The sequence below is a fragment of the Dermochelys coriacea genome, chromosome 24 (genome assembly GCF_009764565.3).
Source record: "Dermochelys coriacea isolate rDerCor1 chromosome 24, rDerCor1.pri.v4, whole genome shotgun sequence".
Classification (NCBI taxonomy): Eukaryota; Metazoa; Chordata; order Testudines; family Dermochelyidae; genus Dermochelys; species Dermochelys coriacea.
The window spans coordinates 10,421,540-10,437,321 of NC_050091.1; the positions used below are offsets into that span (position 1 = coordinate 10,421,540).

Here is a 15,782-nt window from a genome sequence, read left to right on the forward strand (position 1 = left end):
TCCTCAAGACATGGATTTTGGTTATTTTACCTTTACAAGTTTGTGAGAAGAAAAGGAGTACTTGTGGCACCTTAGAGACTAACAAATTTATTAGAGCATAAACTTTCATGAGCTACAGCTCACTTCATTTGAGAGTGTGCGCGCGCGCGCGAGAGCACACTACAAAGCTGCTTCACTTACATTTGTCAATGTTCTGTTTTCTCATATCTTTAAAAGCACGTGTGACAGCTACAAAGCATTTATCTGTGCCCACTTTTTCCATGTTAAACTTTTAAAAGTTTATTTGTTAAACATAATTGCATCGAGTAAAATTTTAACAGAATTTATATTTTTTAAAAAGTCAGGAAGAAATAATAAAAAGTGGTAAAAAGTGTTAGGACCTCTTTGACAAAAATTAATTCAAACTAGCCTCTCTTAAGTCAGGCTGCATGTGTGTTTTGTATAATGTAATGCTGAAAGGAATCGAAAGCTTTCCTGACAGTTTACAAGTAATAGGTTTTTAGAACAATATAGGTTTGTCTGGGATTGCCTTTGAATGCTGGGCAATTCATTTAGGCAAAACTTTAAAAAGCAAGCTAATGCTATTTTTTTTTTTGAAGACTGGGATATTTCTACAAAATATCCCCAAGACAAAACCTATGAGTGCTACAAAGCATTTTTCATGTTAAACTTACAAGTTTATTTGTTAAAACTGTACGCGGCGTGATGATGCTTAAGAGAATTTAAACTTTTTAAAAAGTTAGGAAGAAATCACATCATCCTCTTTGGTAAAAAGCATGATCACTTCTTTCACATTAATTAGTTTAAACTAGCATTTGGAACGTGCTAGGTAGAACTAGATGGGATTCTTGATCTGGCACAAGCTGTCGGGGCAGGGGAGTTTAGGGAGCCACATGAAGTTGGCATTTACAAACATGCACAGCTAATTAGCAGCACTTCCTCGCCCCCCCGATGTTATACAACATCACCCCAAAAAACACGGAGACCCAAACCCACTTGTCAAGTTGACGGCAAAGAGCTAAGAAAGGAAAGGGTGAGAAGACAGCCAGGACTGCTGTCTGACTCTGCCATAGGCTGCATTCATCTCCTTAAGAAAACATCCCCCAGCAACCCCTGCAGCAGAATCCTCCCTAGCAGGGCTCTGATCCTGGTGCTGATCAGTCCCTGGGGGGGGAAGCCCTATTTTGCATTTCCTCCGAGGCCAGCCCTTGCTTTATCTTTATGGCTAAGGGGCTCCCCTACTGGGAGGGAGATGATGACAGAGATCAGGAAAAGATAAGGGAGAAAGCTGCTGATGAAGCCCGATCTGTCAAAGCAAATGGAGAGGGGAAGGAGACCGAGCAGGGAGAAGAGACTGCCATTCTCTAAACGGGACCAGCCAAGGAAAACACAAGTTGGGCATTGCCCTTTGTTTGCTTCTTCAGGGTGGATGTTAAAGAAATGATCCCAGTATCCCCCTCCCGCACTAGAACTGTAGGGCCCATCTGGAAGGCTCTCTAGAGTTGCTAATTTTGGTTGGAGGTATTCCTGGAGGTTTCATCATGACATAATCTCTAATTAATCTGTAATTCTTGGAGACTCAGGGCAATCCTGGAGAGTTGGCAACCCTTATTGAGAGTGATGAGCATTGTATGCTTTGCACGTGTATTCTGTTTTGGTGATTGTTAATAAATAGAGGTTAAGGATATTACTCCCAATAAGGCAGATGAAATTTTCCTGCTGGCCAGTCAGGATTGTGTCATGGCTAGAAGGAGGCTGAGCTGTGTCAGGGCCAAGGCAGAGCTCTGAGGCGCACAGGAGAGACGTTAGCCTGCCCAGTCTCATCCGAGTTCTCCCTAGCTCCCATGTCAGCACGTCCCCAGACAGGAACAAACAACTGCCCCAGCAAGCATTGGCTTCTCAGCCTCCCTCCCCACACCCGTCCCACCTGAGGGTGCTCTCAGAGGAGAGGCCATGCACTGACTGAGCTGCGGGACTGATGGGGGTGGCCATGGGGAGGGGAAGTAGGCACCAGCCCAGTTTGGGGGGGGAGGGGAGGGGGAGAGATCTCTCCTGCAGCCAGACACACGTTCTGCCATGCAGCAGCACTGTCCACCCCACTGTCCCCCCCCCGCCCCCATGACAGAGGGCCTGTAGGGACAAACCTGAGTGGGCACACCAGCCAGTGGGGCGGCAAGCACTGCTCCTTCCACCACTGCCATGGAGCTACTCCTGTCCAAGGAATGTACCACCCTGGCCTCATGCTGCCACGGGTGAGAGGCACAGGGACTGGGCATGACACTGAGCCGGCCAGGCTGGGAGGTGGCGGCTGAGCATGGCCCAGACTCAGTGGACCACAGCTGCAGCAGGGATGGACGGTGCACACCACGAGAAAGTTCTCAATGCCTCTGCCAGGGCTCACTCCAGTAGCTCTGCAATGAGGCCCGTGGCCCACTCTCCATGGTCCCACATGCTGGGCAGTTGTTTTCCTTGGGATAAAGGTAGTTCCAACCCCTTGTTACCTGCTTCTGGGCTGGGAGCACCCAGATGGGCTGTAATAGCCCAATGTGCGCCATGCGCAGGTAATTATTTTTTACCGTTGGAGCAAGATGATGGAGGGGATCCGGTCACTGGCACCTCGGCAGAGGGAGCGGAAGGGGCTGGACGTGACAGACTTGCCCATCTCTTGTCAAAGGCTTTGTGTGGGGCCCTCCCCACATCGGGATTGGGGCAGCCGATTCCTTTCACCAGGGAGTTCAGCTTCTCCAGGAAGGAGCCTGGGGCAAACTGGCCTGTTGGCAGAGAGACTAGGAGAATCATGGTGCTGTAAGATGTCACATCATCACCGGCTTCTGTTTCTACATTGGCACAGAGGACCACCACACCCACTTCCCCTCCTATCACCCCACCCCACCCCTGCACCCTGACCCCTTCCTGCTCACCACCGCAGCTCCTCCCGTCTCAATCGCTCCAGAAGCCAATCTAACATAATGCTGGAGAACGTGGCATGGCCCAGATTTGAGGGGCTCACTAGGGACATGCTGCCCTGTCTGGAAGAAAGCTTAGGAGAAACTGAGGCAGAGAGCGGGGAAGTGACTTGTCCACAGTCATGCAATGAGTCTGGGCAGAATCAGTCCTAGAATTCAGATGCCCAGCTCCCTGCTCTATCCACTAGGACATGCTGCTTTTCCATGCTTTGTTCTCAAAAGATAAAGGGCATTACCTTCATTTGGCAGGCTGGCAGCCTCCATTGTCCCGTCTCGGGTGCTCTGCAGATGACTGGATGGTTGATTTCCAAGCATGGAGCTCGAAGCTGTAACAGCAAAATGTTACTCTGAGGGAGGCTGCTTCCCAGCAATGGGCAATACGCCCAGCTCCAGAATGCAGGAACCACTATGGAGCATGGCTGAGGTTTCCAATGGCCTCCACGTCCCATTGTATTCTCAGGGATGCTGCTTTGTTTTCCTTACAACACTCTTCTGTCTGCCCTTGTACCACAGCAGCCAGCCCCAAGCAGACTCTGAACAGGCAGGCCCCTAGGCCCGTGTGTTGTCTGGAACCAGCCCTGGAGGTTTCTCCTTAGGGCTCCGGGGCTCGGAGCCAGCATGGAAGCACTGCTGTGGAATGGAGCTCCTTGCTCATTAACCTCATTATGTAAACACCTGACAAGTCAGTAGCAAACTTGACCCTGCTCTAGGGTTGCCAGATTTTGGACCTAGCAGCGTCCAGTCAGTTGTACTGATGGGACACCAAAAGTCCGGTTACCGCAGGGGAAGGCGTTGGGTCATCAGCTCACAAAGTCCCAGAAAAACTCCACCCTAAGGCCCAGCAGGCAGGGTTTTCCCCTCTCAACCTCCAGCCCCAGCCGGCCTCAACTTTTCTGACTGTCTACGAACATGGTCCCTGCAGAGAGCCCTGGTGGGCAGCCGGATGAAAGCTTGTTCCACTGCCCAGGCCCTGCCCAAAGAACACACTATCACCAGCTGCCTGTTAAGTCAAGGAGAGTCCAGCTCCAGCCAGGGGCAGCAAGTTGTAGGGGCCCATGGTGCCTGTGCTCCAGCAAGTTCAGGACCCGGAGGGCCTGGCTCCACCAATGTTTGGGATCCCAGCACCCCCACCTGCATCCCAACCCACTGTTCCAGCCCATGGCCTGCACCCAGCACCCAAACTACCTCCCAGAGCCTGCATCACAAACCCCCTCCTGCACCCCAACCCCCGGCCCCAGCCCAAAGCCTGCACCCAGCACCCAAACTCCATCCCAGAGTCTGCACCCCACCTGCACTCCAACCCCTTCCCGCACGCCCCGAACTCCTTCCCAGAGCCTTAGGCAGGTGTGGGGGGGGACTTGGACCCGTTCTGGGCACCACCAAAAATTATACAAACCTGCCACCCCTGGCTCCAGCATCTCCCCAGGCAGCAGGGAGAGGCAGGTTCAGGCAATTTAGCCTAACTCTGTTGCAGAATTCTGTGCCAAGTCTGCTAAAGGAGACCATTCATGGAGTGGGTCAATCTGTATTAGTGGGTCAGAACTGCCTGGATTCAAGCTGCCTTTCAATGGCAGCACACGCTCGGCCTGGGCCCTCTTTGCATCACTAGCCCTGCTGCGAGCTATGGCAAAGCATCCGGAAGACTGCAGACCCCAGATATTCGTCTCCCCCTTGGTATGTTGCAGCCCAGCCTGAGAGGCCAAGTAATAACAGGGAAGATGGAGAAAGCTTGGGATTTGCTGGCAGTTTTGTTTGCAAGCTTTCAGGTCTTTAAAGGATTGTCTACATGTGGAGATCGACTGGCACTCCAAAGCAGAGCAATTATTCTGGAACAAAGTCATTTATTTCTATGCAGTGTCCATGCAGGGAGCCATTCTTAGAGCGCGGTAGTGGATCAGCAATAGTTACCCTGCTATAGCTAAGCCGTGACGTTGCTCTGACCTGTGTAGGTAAGGCCTAACCCTCCAAGATAACATTCAAGGTTGGGTCAGGGATCTGCAAAGGTGCCCACATGGAAACCAGGGCGTTCTCTTGGCCTGGGAACACTGCAGATCCTCTGCTCTGTTCTTTCCCCAACGCCCCATCCACTCCTCCTCCAGCCAGCGTAAATCAGCAGAGTGGTTGGGGGAGGACATAGGATGCATACACTGGGTCTGGTTCTCAGTTACTCCATTCTCCACTTGGGGCAGGGCTGGAGGAGGATCATGGGCTTTAGACGACCTTTGCGCTTCTTTATTCTGGGACTATGAGGTGGCCGGCCCTACTCCTAGCGTAAGTGAGAGCAGTCACTGCAGCGTGGTACACTCCAGCCATGCCCTGATCCACCGGTTGTAATAACTGGGCCTACATATTTATCCTGTGAGCTCAACTGTGAGAAGCGAGTGGAAGGTCATGGAATGTCCCAATAACCTAGAACAAATATTGATGAGAAAAGATAAGAACGGGAGACAAACTGGAATAGTCCACACAAAAGGCCTCCTAATATAACTCAAGGACTTTGTTAAGATCATGCCTGGTGAACAGGAGCAGTGTGAGACCGAAAATCAATTAACCCACATTGGTGTGTTGGAAATTAGGTTTAATTGGCAGACAAAACAACAAGGGGATGGGCTATTCCACCCAACACTCCCTGGATATGGCAATGAGCCTCAGCATCACAGCTGCCACCTCCACCATTGCGTAAGATCCCGAACCTTCACCCATCCTGGTCCTGAGAGATGTCCTGACTAGACCGGGCCAAAGAGCAGGACCCAGATGACATCACCATCTCTACCGGCTCCAGCTGAATCTCAAGCACCCCCTGCGATGTGAGACTTTGTTTTCCTCGCTCAAACGTGTCCTTTTCCAGCTGTACCTTATTTCTTCACTTTCCTCTCTCCCTCTCCTTTTTCCTCGCGTTTACTACGAACTGGCCAAGACTGCATATTTTGCAACAGTGCTTTAAGCCTGTGACCAGAAAGAGGCAGCTCAAAGCAATGCCCTAAACAGCTTGATGCTGGTACAAGTTTGCCAGATCTTGGAGAGGCTCATAAGACCCCGGGGCTGTGCCTGTGTATTTCCAGCAGTGAGGCTACAAGTGAGCATCAACTCCAGAGACTGAAGCTACAGTTTCTAACTTAGTTGTTCTTTTCTTCCCCCTTTTGTGTGCATTTGTCTTGTTTTTATCTTCTAGGAAACAGGACTGGACTTTAAACAGCTCTAGCCCATCCCTTTCCTCCCAAAATGACACTTATCACAAGGTGGATTTTCCTTCTAAAGTCTCTCTCCAGCTAAAGGAAACAAGAGATGCTGTTAAAATGAAAGCCTTATTTAAACATTTCAAAGCTATAGGACTCAGCAGGATGAAGTTTCTGTACCAAAACCCATATCTTGTTCAATTCTGGACAGTGACCGGGTTGCGTTAACACCTTTGACTCTTGGGGCCCCTTTTGTCCATCTAAATTAAATACTCTTCCCCCCCACCCGCCCCACACACAGGATACTGAGAGCAGGGCAGGTTCAGGTTCAGAAACCTTCTGCCAGATCCACATCAGCTACAGAGCAGCTGCACAAGGGGATTCTCAGCAGGCCACTTCCACTCACTTTTACGGTGCTAGAATAGCAGAAAAGGACCTTTGGCATAACAGAGAATCAGGTCCCCCAAATCTTGGGTGCTTAGTCAGGACTCTCCAGGTTTGCTTTCACCGGCCATGCCCTATAGACCAAGGCACAAGAAACTCAGGGGCTTTTTTCTACCAGGGATGCAGGTTTGTCTTTTTAAAAACTTTAAAATAATGTTTTTAGAAGTTAATTTTAAAAATGTTTAACTATCTTGGGCCTTATCTAAGGGAGAAAGTTTAACTAGGTTAGTTTAGAGTGTGATTATAAACCAGTACAAAAGGCAATGTGAATGGTTTAAACCAGGCTTATTTTGCTTTGGCTTAAATCAATTTGGAATCAAACGGGGTGTTTCTAGTGGGGTCCAACAGGGATCTGTTCTTGGCCCTATGCTATTTAACATTTTTATCTACGACCAGGAAGAGAATATAAAATCATACCCAGTAAAGTTTGCAGAGGCACAAAGACGGGGGCGAGCAGTAAAGAAGGAAGAGGACACTGATCCAGAGCCACCTTTGTAAGCTGGGCACAAACAGCGTACATTTTAATATGGCCAAATGTAAATATATACACCTAGGAACAAAGGCTATAGTAATGCTTATAGGATGGGGGCCTCTATCCTAGTAAACAGTGGCCCTGAAAACGACTTGGGGGTCATGGTAGAGAACCCCAGAACATGAGCTCCCGGGTGACCAAAAGTACCAATGCAATGTTTGGATGCACAAACAAGAGAATCTTCAGTGGGAGTAGAGAGGTTATTTTACCTCTGATGACACCACTGCCGGAATCCTCTGTCCAATTCTGGAGCCCACAATTCAACAAGGCTGTTGATAAATTGGAGACGGTTCAGAAAACAGCCATGAGAACGATTAAAGGATTAGAAAATATGCCTTGTCTTATGCGATATGCGCAAGGAGCTCAATCTATTTAGCCTAACAAAGAGAGGGTTAAGGAGGTGACTTGATCACAATCTGTAATTACCTACACAGGGAGCAAATGTTTGATCAATTTAACAGACAAAATTAACACGATCCAATGGCTGGAAGTTGAAGCTAGACCAATTCAGACTTGAAATAAGGTGAAAAATTTTAAATGAGGATGATCAGCCTTCCGAACAATTTACCAAGAGTTGTGAGGGATTCTGCATCACTGGCAAGTTTTAAAACAAGACTGAATGTTCTTCCAGAAGATGTATTCTAGTTCAAATAGGAATTAAATTCAGGGAAGACCTATGCCCTGTGTTATACAGGAGACCAGACTAGATGATCACAGTGATCCCTTCTGGCCAGTTAGAATCTATTAAATGAGCTGCTTTATCAGAAATCAGAACATCCACACCCATTTGCACCCATTAGCTAGTTTAAAAATCACACCTTAAATTGAATAGATGCTGCTTTCTCATGTGGACAAGGCCTAATATAGCATCAGCCAGCTCCATGGAAGGCTCACAGCCATGGAAACTTACCTCCAGACAACTAACTACCAGCAAACAAGTATGATGGCCTGCCAAAACTGAAGGAATTGAAATTAGAGATGCTGTTCGCAGAGTTGCCATTTCAGATTTTGGTGAAAGGGGGGGCAACTTTAACCATGATTCCAGGAGCTACTTTGGCACATGAAAACTTTTTTGGCAGATAACTTAGAAATTAGCTGACAGAAGCACTGTATCTAATTTCTATATAGAGAAAGCAATATATAAATACACCAGTTAAAGCCATATTTTAAATTTGTATATAAATTTAGAACAATTGGGACATAATCCAGCAAGATATTCCCAATCCCAAATCATACAAATGAGTCAAACCAATGGCACATTTAGCCCAGTATCCTGTCTTCCGACAGTCAACGGCAGATGCTTCAGAGAGAATGAACAGAACAGGGAATCATCAAGTGATCCATCTCCTGTTGTCCACTCCCAGCTTCTGGCAAACAGAGGCTAGGGACACTGTCACAGTCAGAGCATGGAGCTGCAACCCTGACCATCCTGGCTAACAGCCATTGATGGACCTCTCCTCCATGAATTTATCTAATCCTTTTTTTAACCCTATTATAGTTTTGGCCTTCACAACACCCCCTGGCAACGAGTTCCACAGGTTGACTGTGCATTATGGAAAGAAGTACTTCCTTTTGTTTGTTTTAAACATGCTGCCTGTTAATTTCCTTGGGTGATCCTGGTTCTTGCATTATGTGAAGGAGTAAATAACATTTCCTTATTCACTTTCTCAACACCAGTCAACATTTTATAGACCTCTATCATATCCACCCTTAGTCGTCTCTTTTCCAAGCTGAACTGTACTCCAAATTGTATCACAGAATCTCTATGGATAGTAATTCCACGCTTGAATAATAATATAGCAGTAGGGACATACTACCGACCGCCTGACCAGGATGGCGATAGTGACTGCAAAATGCTCAGAGAGATTAGAGAGGCTATAAAAATAAAAACTTTAATAATAATGGGGGATTTCAACTATCCCCATATTGACTGGGTACATGTCACCTTAGGACAGGATGCAGAGATAAAGTTTCTTGACACCTTAAATGACTGATTCTTGGAGCAGCTAGACCTGGAACCCACAAGAGGAGAGGCAATTCTTGATTTAGTCCTAAATGGAGCACAGGATCTGGTCCAAGAAGTGAATATAGCTGGACCGCTTGGTAATAGCGGAGGTGAAAGTAAGCCAGTACGATCCCCGATGCAGCCCGGCCACTGCTACCCCAGGGCTCGGGCAGCAGGGCTCAGGTGGGGATTTAAAGGGCTCAGGGCTCTGGCAGCTGCTACCACAGCAGAGCCCCAGGCCCTTTAAAGCTCTGACAGAGCCCAGAGCCCCGGAGTAGCAGTGGCAGCCGGGAGCCCCCAGGGCTCCTCAGTGATTTAAAGGGCCCGGGGCTCCGCTGCAGTAGCTGGAGCCCTGGGCCCTTTAAATCGCCCCTGAGCTCCCAGCCGCCTCTGCAGCTGGTAGCTCGGGGGTGATTTAAAGGGCCAGGGCTCCCAGCCACCACGACTGCAGCTGGAGCCCTGGCCCTTTAAATCAAGATTTAAAGGGCCTAGGGATTTAAGGCCATGCCTCTTCCAGTTGAGGCCACGCCCCCTGCTCAGGACTTCGGGGTACCAGTAAGTCCTCTAACTTACTTTCAGCCCTGGGTAATAGTGACCATAATATAATTAAATTTAACATTCCTGTGGTGGGGAAAACACCACAGCAGCCCAACACTGTAGCATTTAATTTCAGAAAGGGGGACTACACAAAAATGAGGAAATTAAACAGAAATTAGAAAGTAGAGGGCCAAAAGTGAAATCCCTGCAAGCTGCATGGAAACTTTTTAAAGACACCATAATAGAGACTCAAATTAAAAGTATACCCCAAATTAAAAAACATAGTAAGAGAACCAAAAAAGTGCCACTGTGGCTAAACAACAAAGTAAAAGAAGCAGTGAGAGACAAAAAGGCAACCTTTGAAAAGTAGAAGTTAAATTCTAGTGTGGAAAAATAGAAAGGAGCATAAACTCTGGCAAGTGAAGTATAAAAATATAATAATTAGAAGGCCAAAAAGAATTTGAAGAACAGCTAGACAAAGACTCCAGAAGTAATAACAAAAAGTTTAAGTACATCAGAAGCAGAAACCCTGCTAAATAACCAGTGGACGATCGAGATACTAAAGGAGCTCTCAAGGATGATAAGGCCATTGCGGAGAAACTAAATGAATTCTTTGCATAGCTCTTCATGGCTGAGGATATGAGGGAGATTCCCAAATCTGAGCCATTCTTTTATGTGACAAATATGAGGAACTGTCTCAGATTGAGGTGTCATTAGAGATGGTTTTGGAACAAATTGATAAATTAAAAAGTAAGAAGTCACCAGGACCAGATGATATTCACCCAAGAGTTCTGAAGGAACTCAAATGTGAAATTGCAAAACTATTAACTGTGGTTTGTAACCTATCATTTAAATCAGCTTCTGTACCAAATGACAGAAGGACAGCTAACGTGATGCCAATTTTTAAAAAGGGCTCCAGAGGTGATCCTGTCAATTATAGGCCAATAAGATTGACTTCAGTACCGGGCAAACTGATTGAAACTATAATAAAGAACAGAATTGTCAGACATATAGATGAACATAATTTATTGGGGGAAGAGTCAGCATGGTTTTTGTAAAGGGAAATCATGCCTCACCAATCTACTAGAATTCTCTGAGGGGGTCAACAAGCATGTGGACAAGGGGGATCCGATGGATATAGTGTACTTAAATTTTCAGAAAGCCTTTGAGGTCCCTCACCAAAGGCTCGTATGCAAAGTAAGCTGTCATGGGAATAAGAAGGAGGGTCCTCTCATGGACTGGTTAAAAGACAGGAAACAAAGGGAAGGAATAAATGGTCAGAATGGAATGGAGAGAGGTAAATAGTGATGTCCCTCAGGAGTCTGTTCTGGGACCAGTCCTATTCAACATATTCATAAATGATCTGGAAAAGGGGGTAAACAGTGAAATGGCAAAATTTGCATACGATACAAAAACTATTCAAGATAGTTAAGTCCAAAGCAGACTGTGAAGAGCTACAAAGGGATCTCATAAAATGGGGTGATTGGGCAACCAAATTGAAGATGAAATTAAATGTTGATAAATGCAAAGTAATGCACATTGGAAAACATAACCCCAACTACACACATAAAATCATGGGGTCTAAACTAGCTCTTACCACTCAAGAGAGAGATCTTTGAGTCATTGTGGATAGGTCTCTGAAAAAATCCACTCAATGTGCAGCAGCAGTCAAAAAAGCTAACAATGTTAGGAACCTTTAGGAAAGGGATAGATAATACAACAGAAAATATCATAATGCCTCTTTATAAATCCATGGTACGCCCACATCTTGAATACTGTGGGCTCATCTGGTCGCTCCATCTCAAAAAAGATACAATAGAAATGGAAAAGGTACAAAGAAGGGCAACAAAATTGATTAGGAGCATTTTTTGTATTTTCTGATTAAGAAGCAGAGCTATGTACAATGACTTCCTCTGATTTCCATCAGGAGCAACTGAAATGTCTAACTGATTGTCACTCTGAAAATAAAACTGATCAGCTTTATGGGAGAGTTAAGGAGATCAGCACTCAACAGGTCTCTTCTCCTAGAAACTGCTCTCTCCTGCCTCTCAGCTGGGTGACAAGGAGCTATTTACCCACATGAAGTGCTTTGAGAACCGTTTGTACTGCTGCTGGGTGCACAGGCTCTCAGCCATCCAGCTGCAGGGGGCACTTGGGAACCTCATCAGTCTCGCCCTGTGCAGGGGTGCAGAGCAATGCTGACAGCTCTCCGGCTCTGGGACACAGAGCAGCAGCGGCCCACACAGCCAGGGAATTTACATTTCCCGGGGCCCAGGGGGGAGCTGTTGATCCAACTCCTGGGAGCCAGCCCTGTCAGCCACCAACAACTTCTTACTCAGACCCCAGCTACGGGGTGCGGATTCCTCTGAGCGCAGAGCAACAGTTAGTTTTCCTGTTTGCACTCCACTGTGGTAGGAAATGGAGGGGGAGAAGTCCCCCGCCTGCCCTCCCTAAATGGTGCCCCAGGCTGTTCCAATCTACAGGTGCGTGTTGGAAAATGACTACGTTGGCAACAGACCAGCAGGGAGTGGGTGGGAATGGGAGAGTTCAGGTAGGGAAAGCCAGTTCCCTAAGGGAATCACTTCAAATCTACTTGTTACCTTAGGTGCTGGAGCTAGGGGTGCTGCTGCACGCTCTGGCTTGAAGTGGTTTCCATCAAATACAGGGTTTACAGTTTGTTCAATGGCTCTCAGCACCCTTCCCTATAAAAACCGTTCCAGCACCTCCGTTTGTTACCATTTGGATACTAATGACATGAAGCCATGTCTACCCAGGGACAGGAAAGTTAAGGCACATCAACTTCAGATGTGAAGTTAAAGCACAAAAGTTAAAACTGATTCACATCCTCGTGGCAGTTTGTGTCTCTCATCCTGAAGTTAAGTGCCTAGGAGGAGAACTAAGTTATGGCAAACTAAGGCCACTTAACTCCTGCTTTCTCTCAGGAGAAAACGTGCTTTAACTTAAGGATTGTCCACATGGTGCTGCAGTGCATAAATGATAGCGCACAGTAACATGTTATGCTCTAACTGCCACCGGTAGATTCTGCTGGCACTGACTAAATGTGCTGTGTAGTCCCATTTTGAAAAGGACTATGTTAATGCATGGTGGATGCCTTTTAGTTTACACCAGCCAGGTCTACATGGGGCAGTCAGAACTCTACAGGTCAGCACAGGCTACAAGTCTACCTGGCACCAGGGGCCATGAAAAGCCCCACTCACACTGACTTCACCCTTCAGTTGACTGGCCTTAACTTTCCAAGCATCCAAGCCCTATGCAAGGCAGCCTCAGAAAAGCAGCTAAACCTTCCCCTCCAACTCCCTAATCTCACAAATGCATCAGGCTTGGCTTGGTTCACAAGATGGAGACCTGTATGAACATCCTACATGTATATGTATGTAACACCTTCAACCCAGGTACCATGAACATAAGCTGATATGCAAACGTTGAGCGGAGATCACTTATCCACCATGACAATCCAGCCACTGCTGGGGAGGAACGTGGCAGCTCTTGAGTTTATCATCATTATGCAATCCAGAGAACACAATCATTTACAACAGGAAGACAGAGAGAACAGGAGATAAAACCACAGCAGCAGAACACAGCATAGCTACGTTCACATTAGCCAGTTGTCTGACTAGAAATACGCAGCACAATGGGTCCCCAACCGGGGCATTTCAGCACTAATATTTATTAGCAGTAAATGTTCTACCATATGAACTTGGAACGAGAGGATCACACTTTATCAATCTCATCTCAGATGTCTTGGCCCACCAGGCTTCGTTACTTAAAAATTAAAATCAGAGGCGAGGTTAAATGAGACAGTCAGTAGATTGCAAAATTCATGTTTAGAGGTTTTTTAAAAAACATAACACATTAACGTTATTCCTTTGAAAATTAGCAGTAACATCTCCGTGCCCAAGGGCAGTGTTTTTCAAAGTACTGGGTATGTAAGGCACTGGGTCGCCTTGCTCAGAACCCAGGGACCCTAGCAGCTCTGGTCAGCACATAAGAAGTCCCATCAGCGGTGCTGCCCGGCTAAGGCAGGCTAGCGTCTACCTGTTCCGACACCGCGCTGCACCCCGGAAGCGGCCAGCAGCAGGTCCAGCTTCTGGGCAGGGAGGCGACGGGGCTCCGCCGTGCAGAGACGCTTCCACGCCTCTGCCTAGGAGCCGGGCCTGCTGTTGGCTGCTTCCGGGGCGCAGCGTGGTCCACGGTGCCAGGACAGGCAGGAAGCCTGCTTCTGCATCCCGGCTGCGCTACTGAACGGGAGCTGCCAGGGGTAAATCCATGCCCCAACCTTATGCCCCCCAAACACAGAATCCCTTCCTGCGCCCCAAACCCTTCATTCCCAGCCCCACCCCAGAGCCTGCACCTCCAGCCCAGAGCCCTGATCCCCTCCTGCACCCCAACCCCCTGCCCTAGCCCTGACCCCCCCAAACCCAGAACCCCTTCCTGCACCCTAAACCCTTCATCCCTGGCCTCAGCCCAGAGCCTGCATCCCCAGCCCAGACCCCCTCCTGCAACCCAACCCCAGCCCTGAGCCCCCCAAACCCAGAATCCCTTCCTGCACCTCAAAACCCTCATCCTCAGCCCCACCCCAGAGCCTGCACCCCTAGTCCAGAGCCCTGACCCCCTCCCTCACCCCAACCCGAGCCTCCCAAACCCAGAACCCCTTTCTACACCCCAAAACCCTCACCCCATTCCCACCCGAGCCTGCACCCCCAGTGCAGAGCCCTGACCCCCTCCCGCATCCCAACCCCAGCCCTGAGCCCCCCCAAACCCAGAACCCTTTCCTGTACCCCCAAACCCTCATCCCCACCCCCACCCAGAGCCTGCACCCCCAGTCCAGAGCCCTGGCCCCCTCCCGCCTCCCAACCCCAGCCCAGAGCGCCGCCTGCAAACCCCTCATCCCCAGCTCCACTGGGTGGCGGGCATCCACAGCTTTCTTCAACTGGGTCCCCTGAAAAAAAAGTTTGAAAACCACCGGGCTAGTGTAGATGAGGCTCCCGTGCCTACCCCTGCCCACAGCAGCTCTGACTCCAGTCTGCTCGGAGACGCTGCAGCGGGGGCAAATACCGCCCGCGCCCGCACCCCAGCCGGGCAGGCAAGGGGCGTTCTCCCTCGCCTCCCTCCAGCTGCGGCCCAGATGCGCTGCTTACCCCGGCACCTCTGGGGAGACTCTCAGGGCTTGTCTACACGAGCTGGAGGTGCAGCCAGGGCAGGACCGACCGCAGCGCTCGCAGCCCCTTCGCTGTGGGGGGGCCCTGACAGCTGGGTCCCCCCCCCGCCCCAGCTCTCGCGGCCCCGCCAGGCGGGAAGGCGCCGGAGCGGGACACTCACCCCACGCGGCGGCCGCTCTCCCGGGCAGGGTCACAACGCGCAGCGCGCCTCGCCCGCTCCGAATCCGCCGCGGGGCCCTGGTGGGCAGAGCCGCGCAGGCGCAGGAACAGCGGCCGGAGCGGCGGCCCGGACCTTCCCCACCCCCCGCTCAGCTACCAGCTGTGGCTGCTCCACGTGGGGTGGGCCGGGGCGGGGCGGGGCCTCTGGTACTGGCAGCTGGGGGCACCGCACAGAGGGCGGGGGGAGTTTGGGGAACAGAGGAGGAGGTGGGGACAGCCTGGAGCGTGCTGGGAGAGTTTGGGGTACAGAATGGAGAGTGCTGGGAGAGGTTGGGGGTACAGAGGAGGAGAGTGGGGACAGCCTGGAGAGTGCTGGGAGAGTCTGGGGGTACAGAGGAGGAGAGTGGGGGTCTGGGCTGGGGGTGCAGGCTCTGGGCCGAGGCCAGGGATGAGGGGTTTAGGGTGCAGGAAGGGGTTCTGGGTTTGGGGGGGGTCAGGGCTAGGGCAGGGGGTTGGGGTGCAGGAGGGGGTCAGGGCTCTGGGTTGGAGCAGAGCCAGGGGGGAGTTTGGGTACAGAGGAGGAGGTGGGGACAGCCTGGAGAGTGCTGGGAGAGTTTGGGGGTACTGAGGAGGAGGGTGGGGGCACCACACAGAGTGGTGGGGAGTTTGGGGTACAGAGGAGGAGGGTGGGGGCACCGCACAGAGTGGTGGGGAGTTTGGGGTACAGAGGAGGAGGGTGGGGGCACTGCACAGAGCCAGGGGGGAGTTTGGGGTACAGAGGAG

At 49.7% G+C, this 15,782-nt stretch overlaps 1 protein-coding gene across 4 annotated transcripts in view; it reads right to left on the bottom strand.

The window, feature by feature from the left end:
* Window positions 1-15,138, bottom strand: part of LOC119847971 (zinc finger protein 628-like) — a 53,233-nt gene extending 38,095 nt beyond the window's left edge. For 3 of the 4 annotated variants that reach the window (XM_038383265.2, XM_043502090.1, XM_038383261.2), the window contains exons 1-3: window positions 15,001-15,138; window positions 3,203-3,292; window positions 2,577-2,771 (exon numbers count right to left, since the gene is read on the bottom strand). In XM_038383265.2, the coding sequence (XP_038239193.1) occupies window positions 2,577-2,771; window positions 3,203-3,281 (274 nt within the window). In that variant the 5' untranslated portion in view covers window positions 3,282-3,292; window positions 15,001-15,138. Of the gene's footprint in view, window positions 1-2,576; window positions 2,772-3,202; window positions 3,293-14,819 lie in introns of all 4 variants that reach the window. The other variant, XM_043502089.1, reaches the window with a different exon arrangement.
* Window positions 15,139-15,782: the final 644 nt, after the last annotated feature.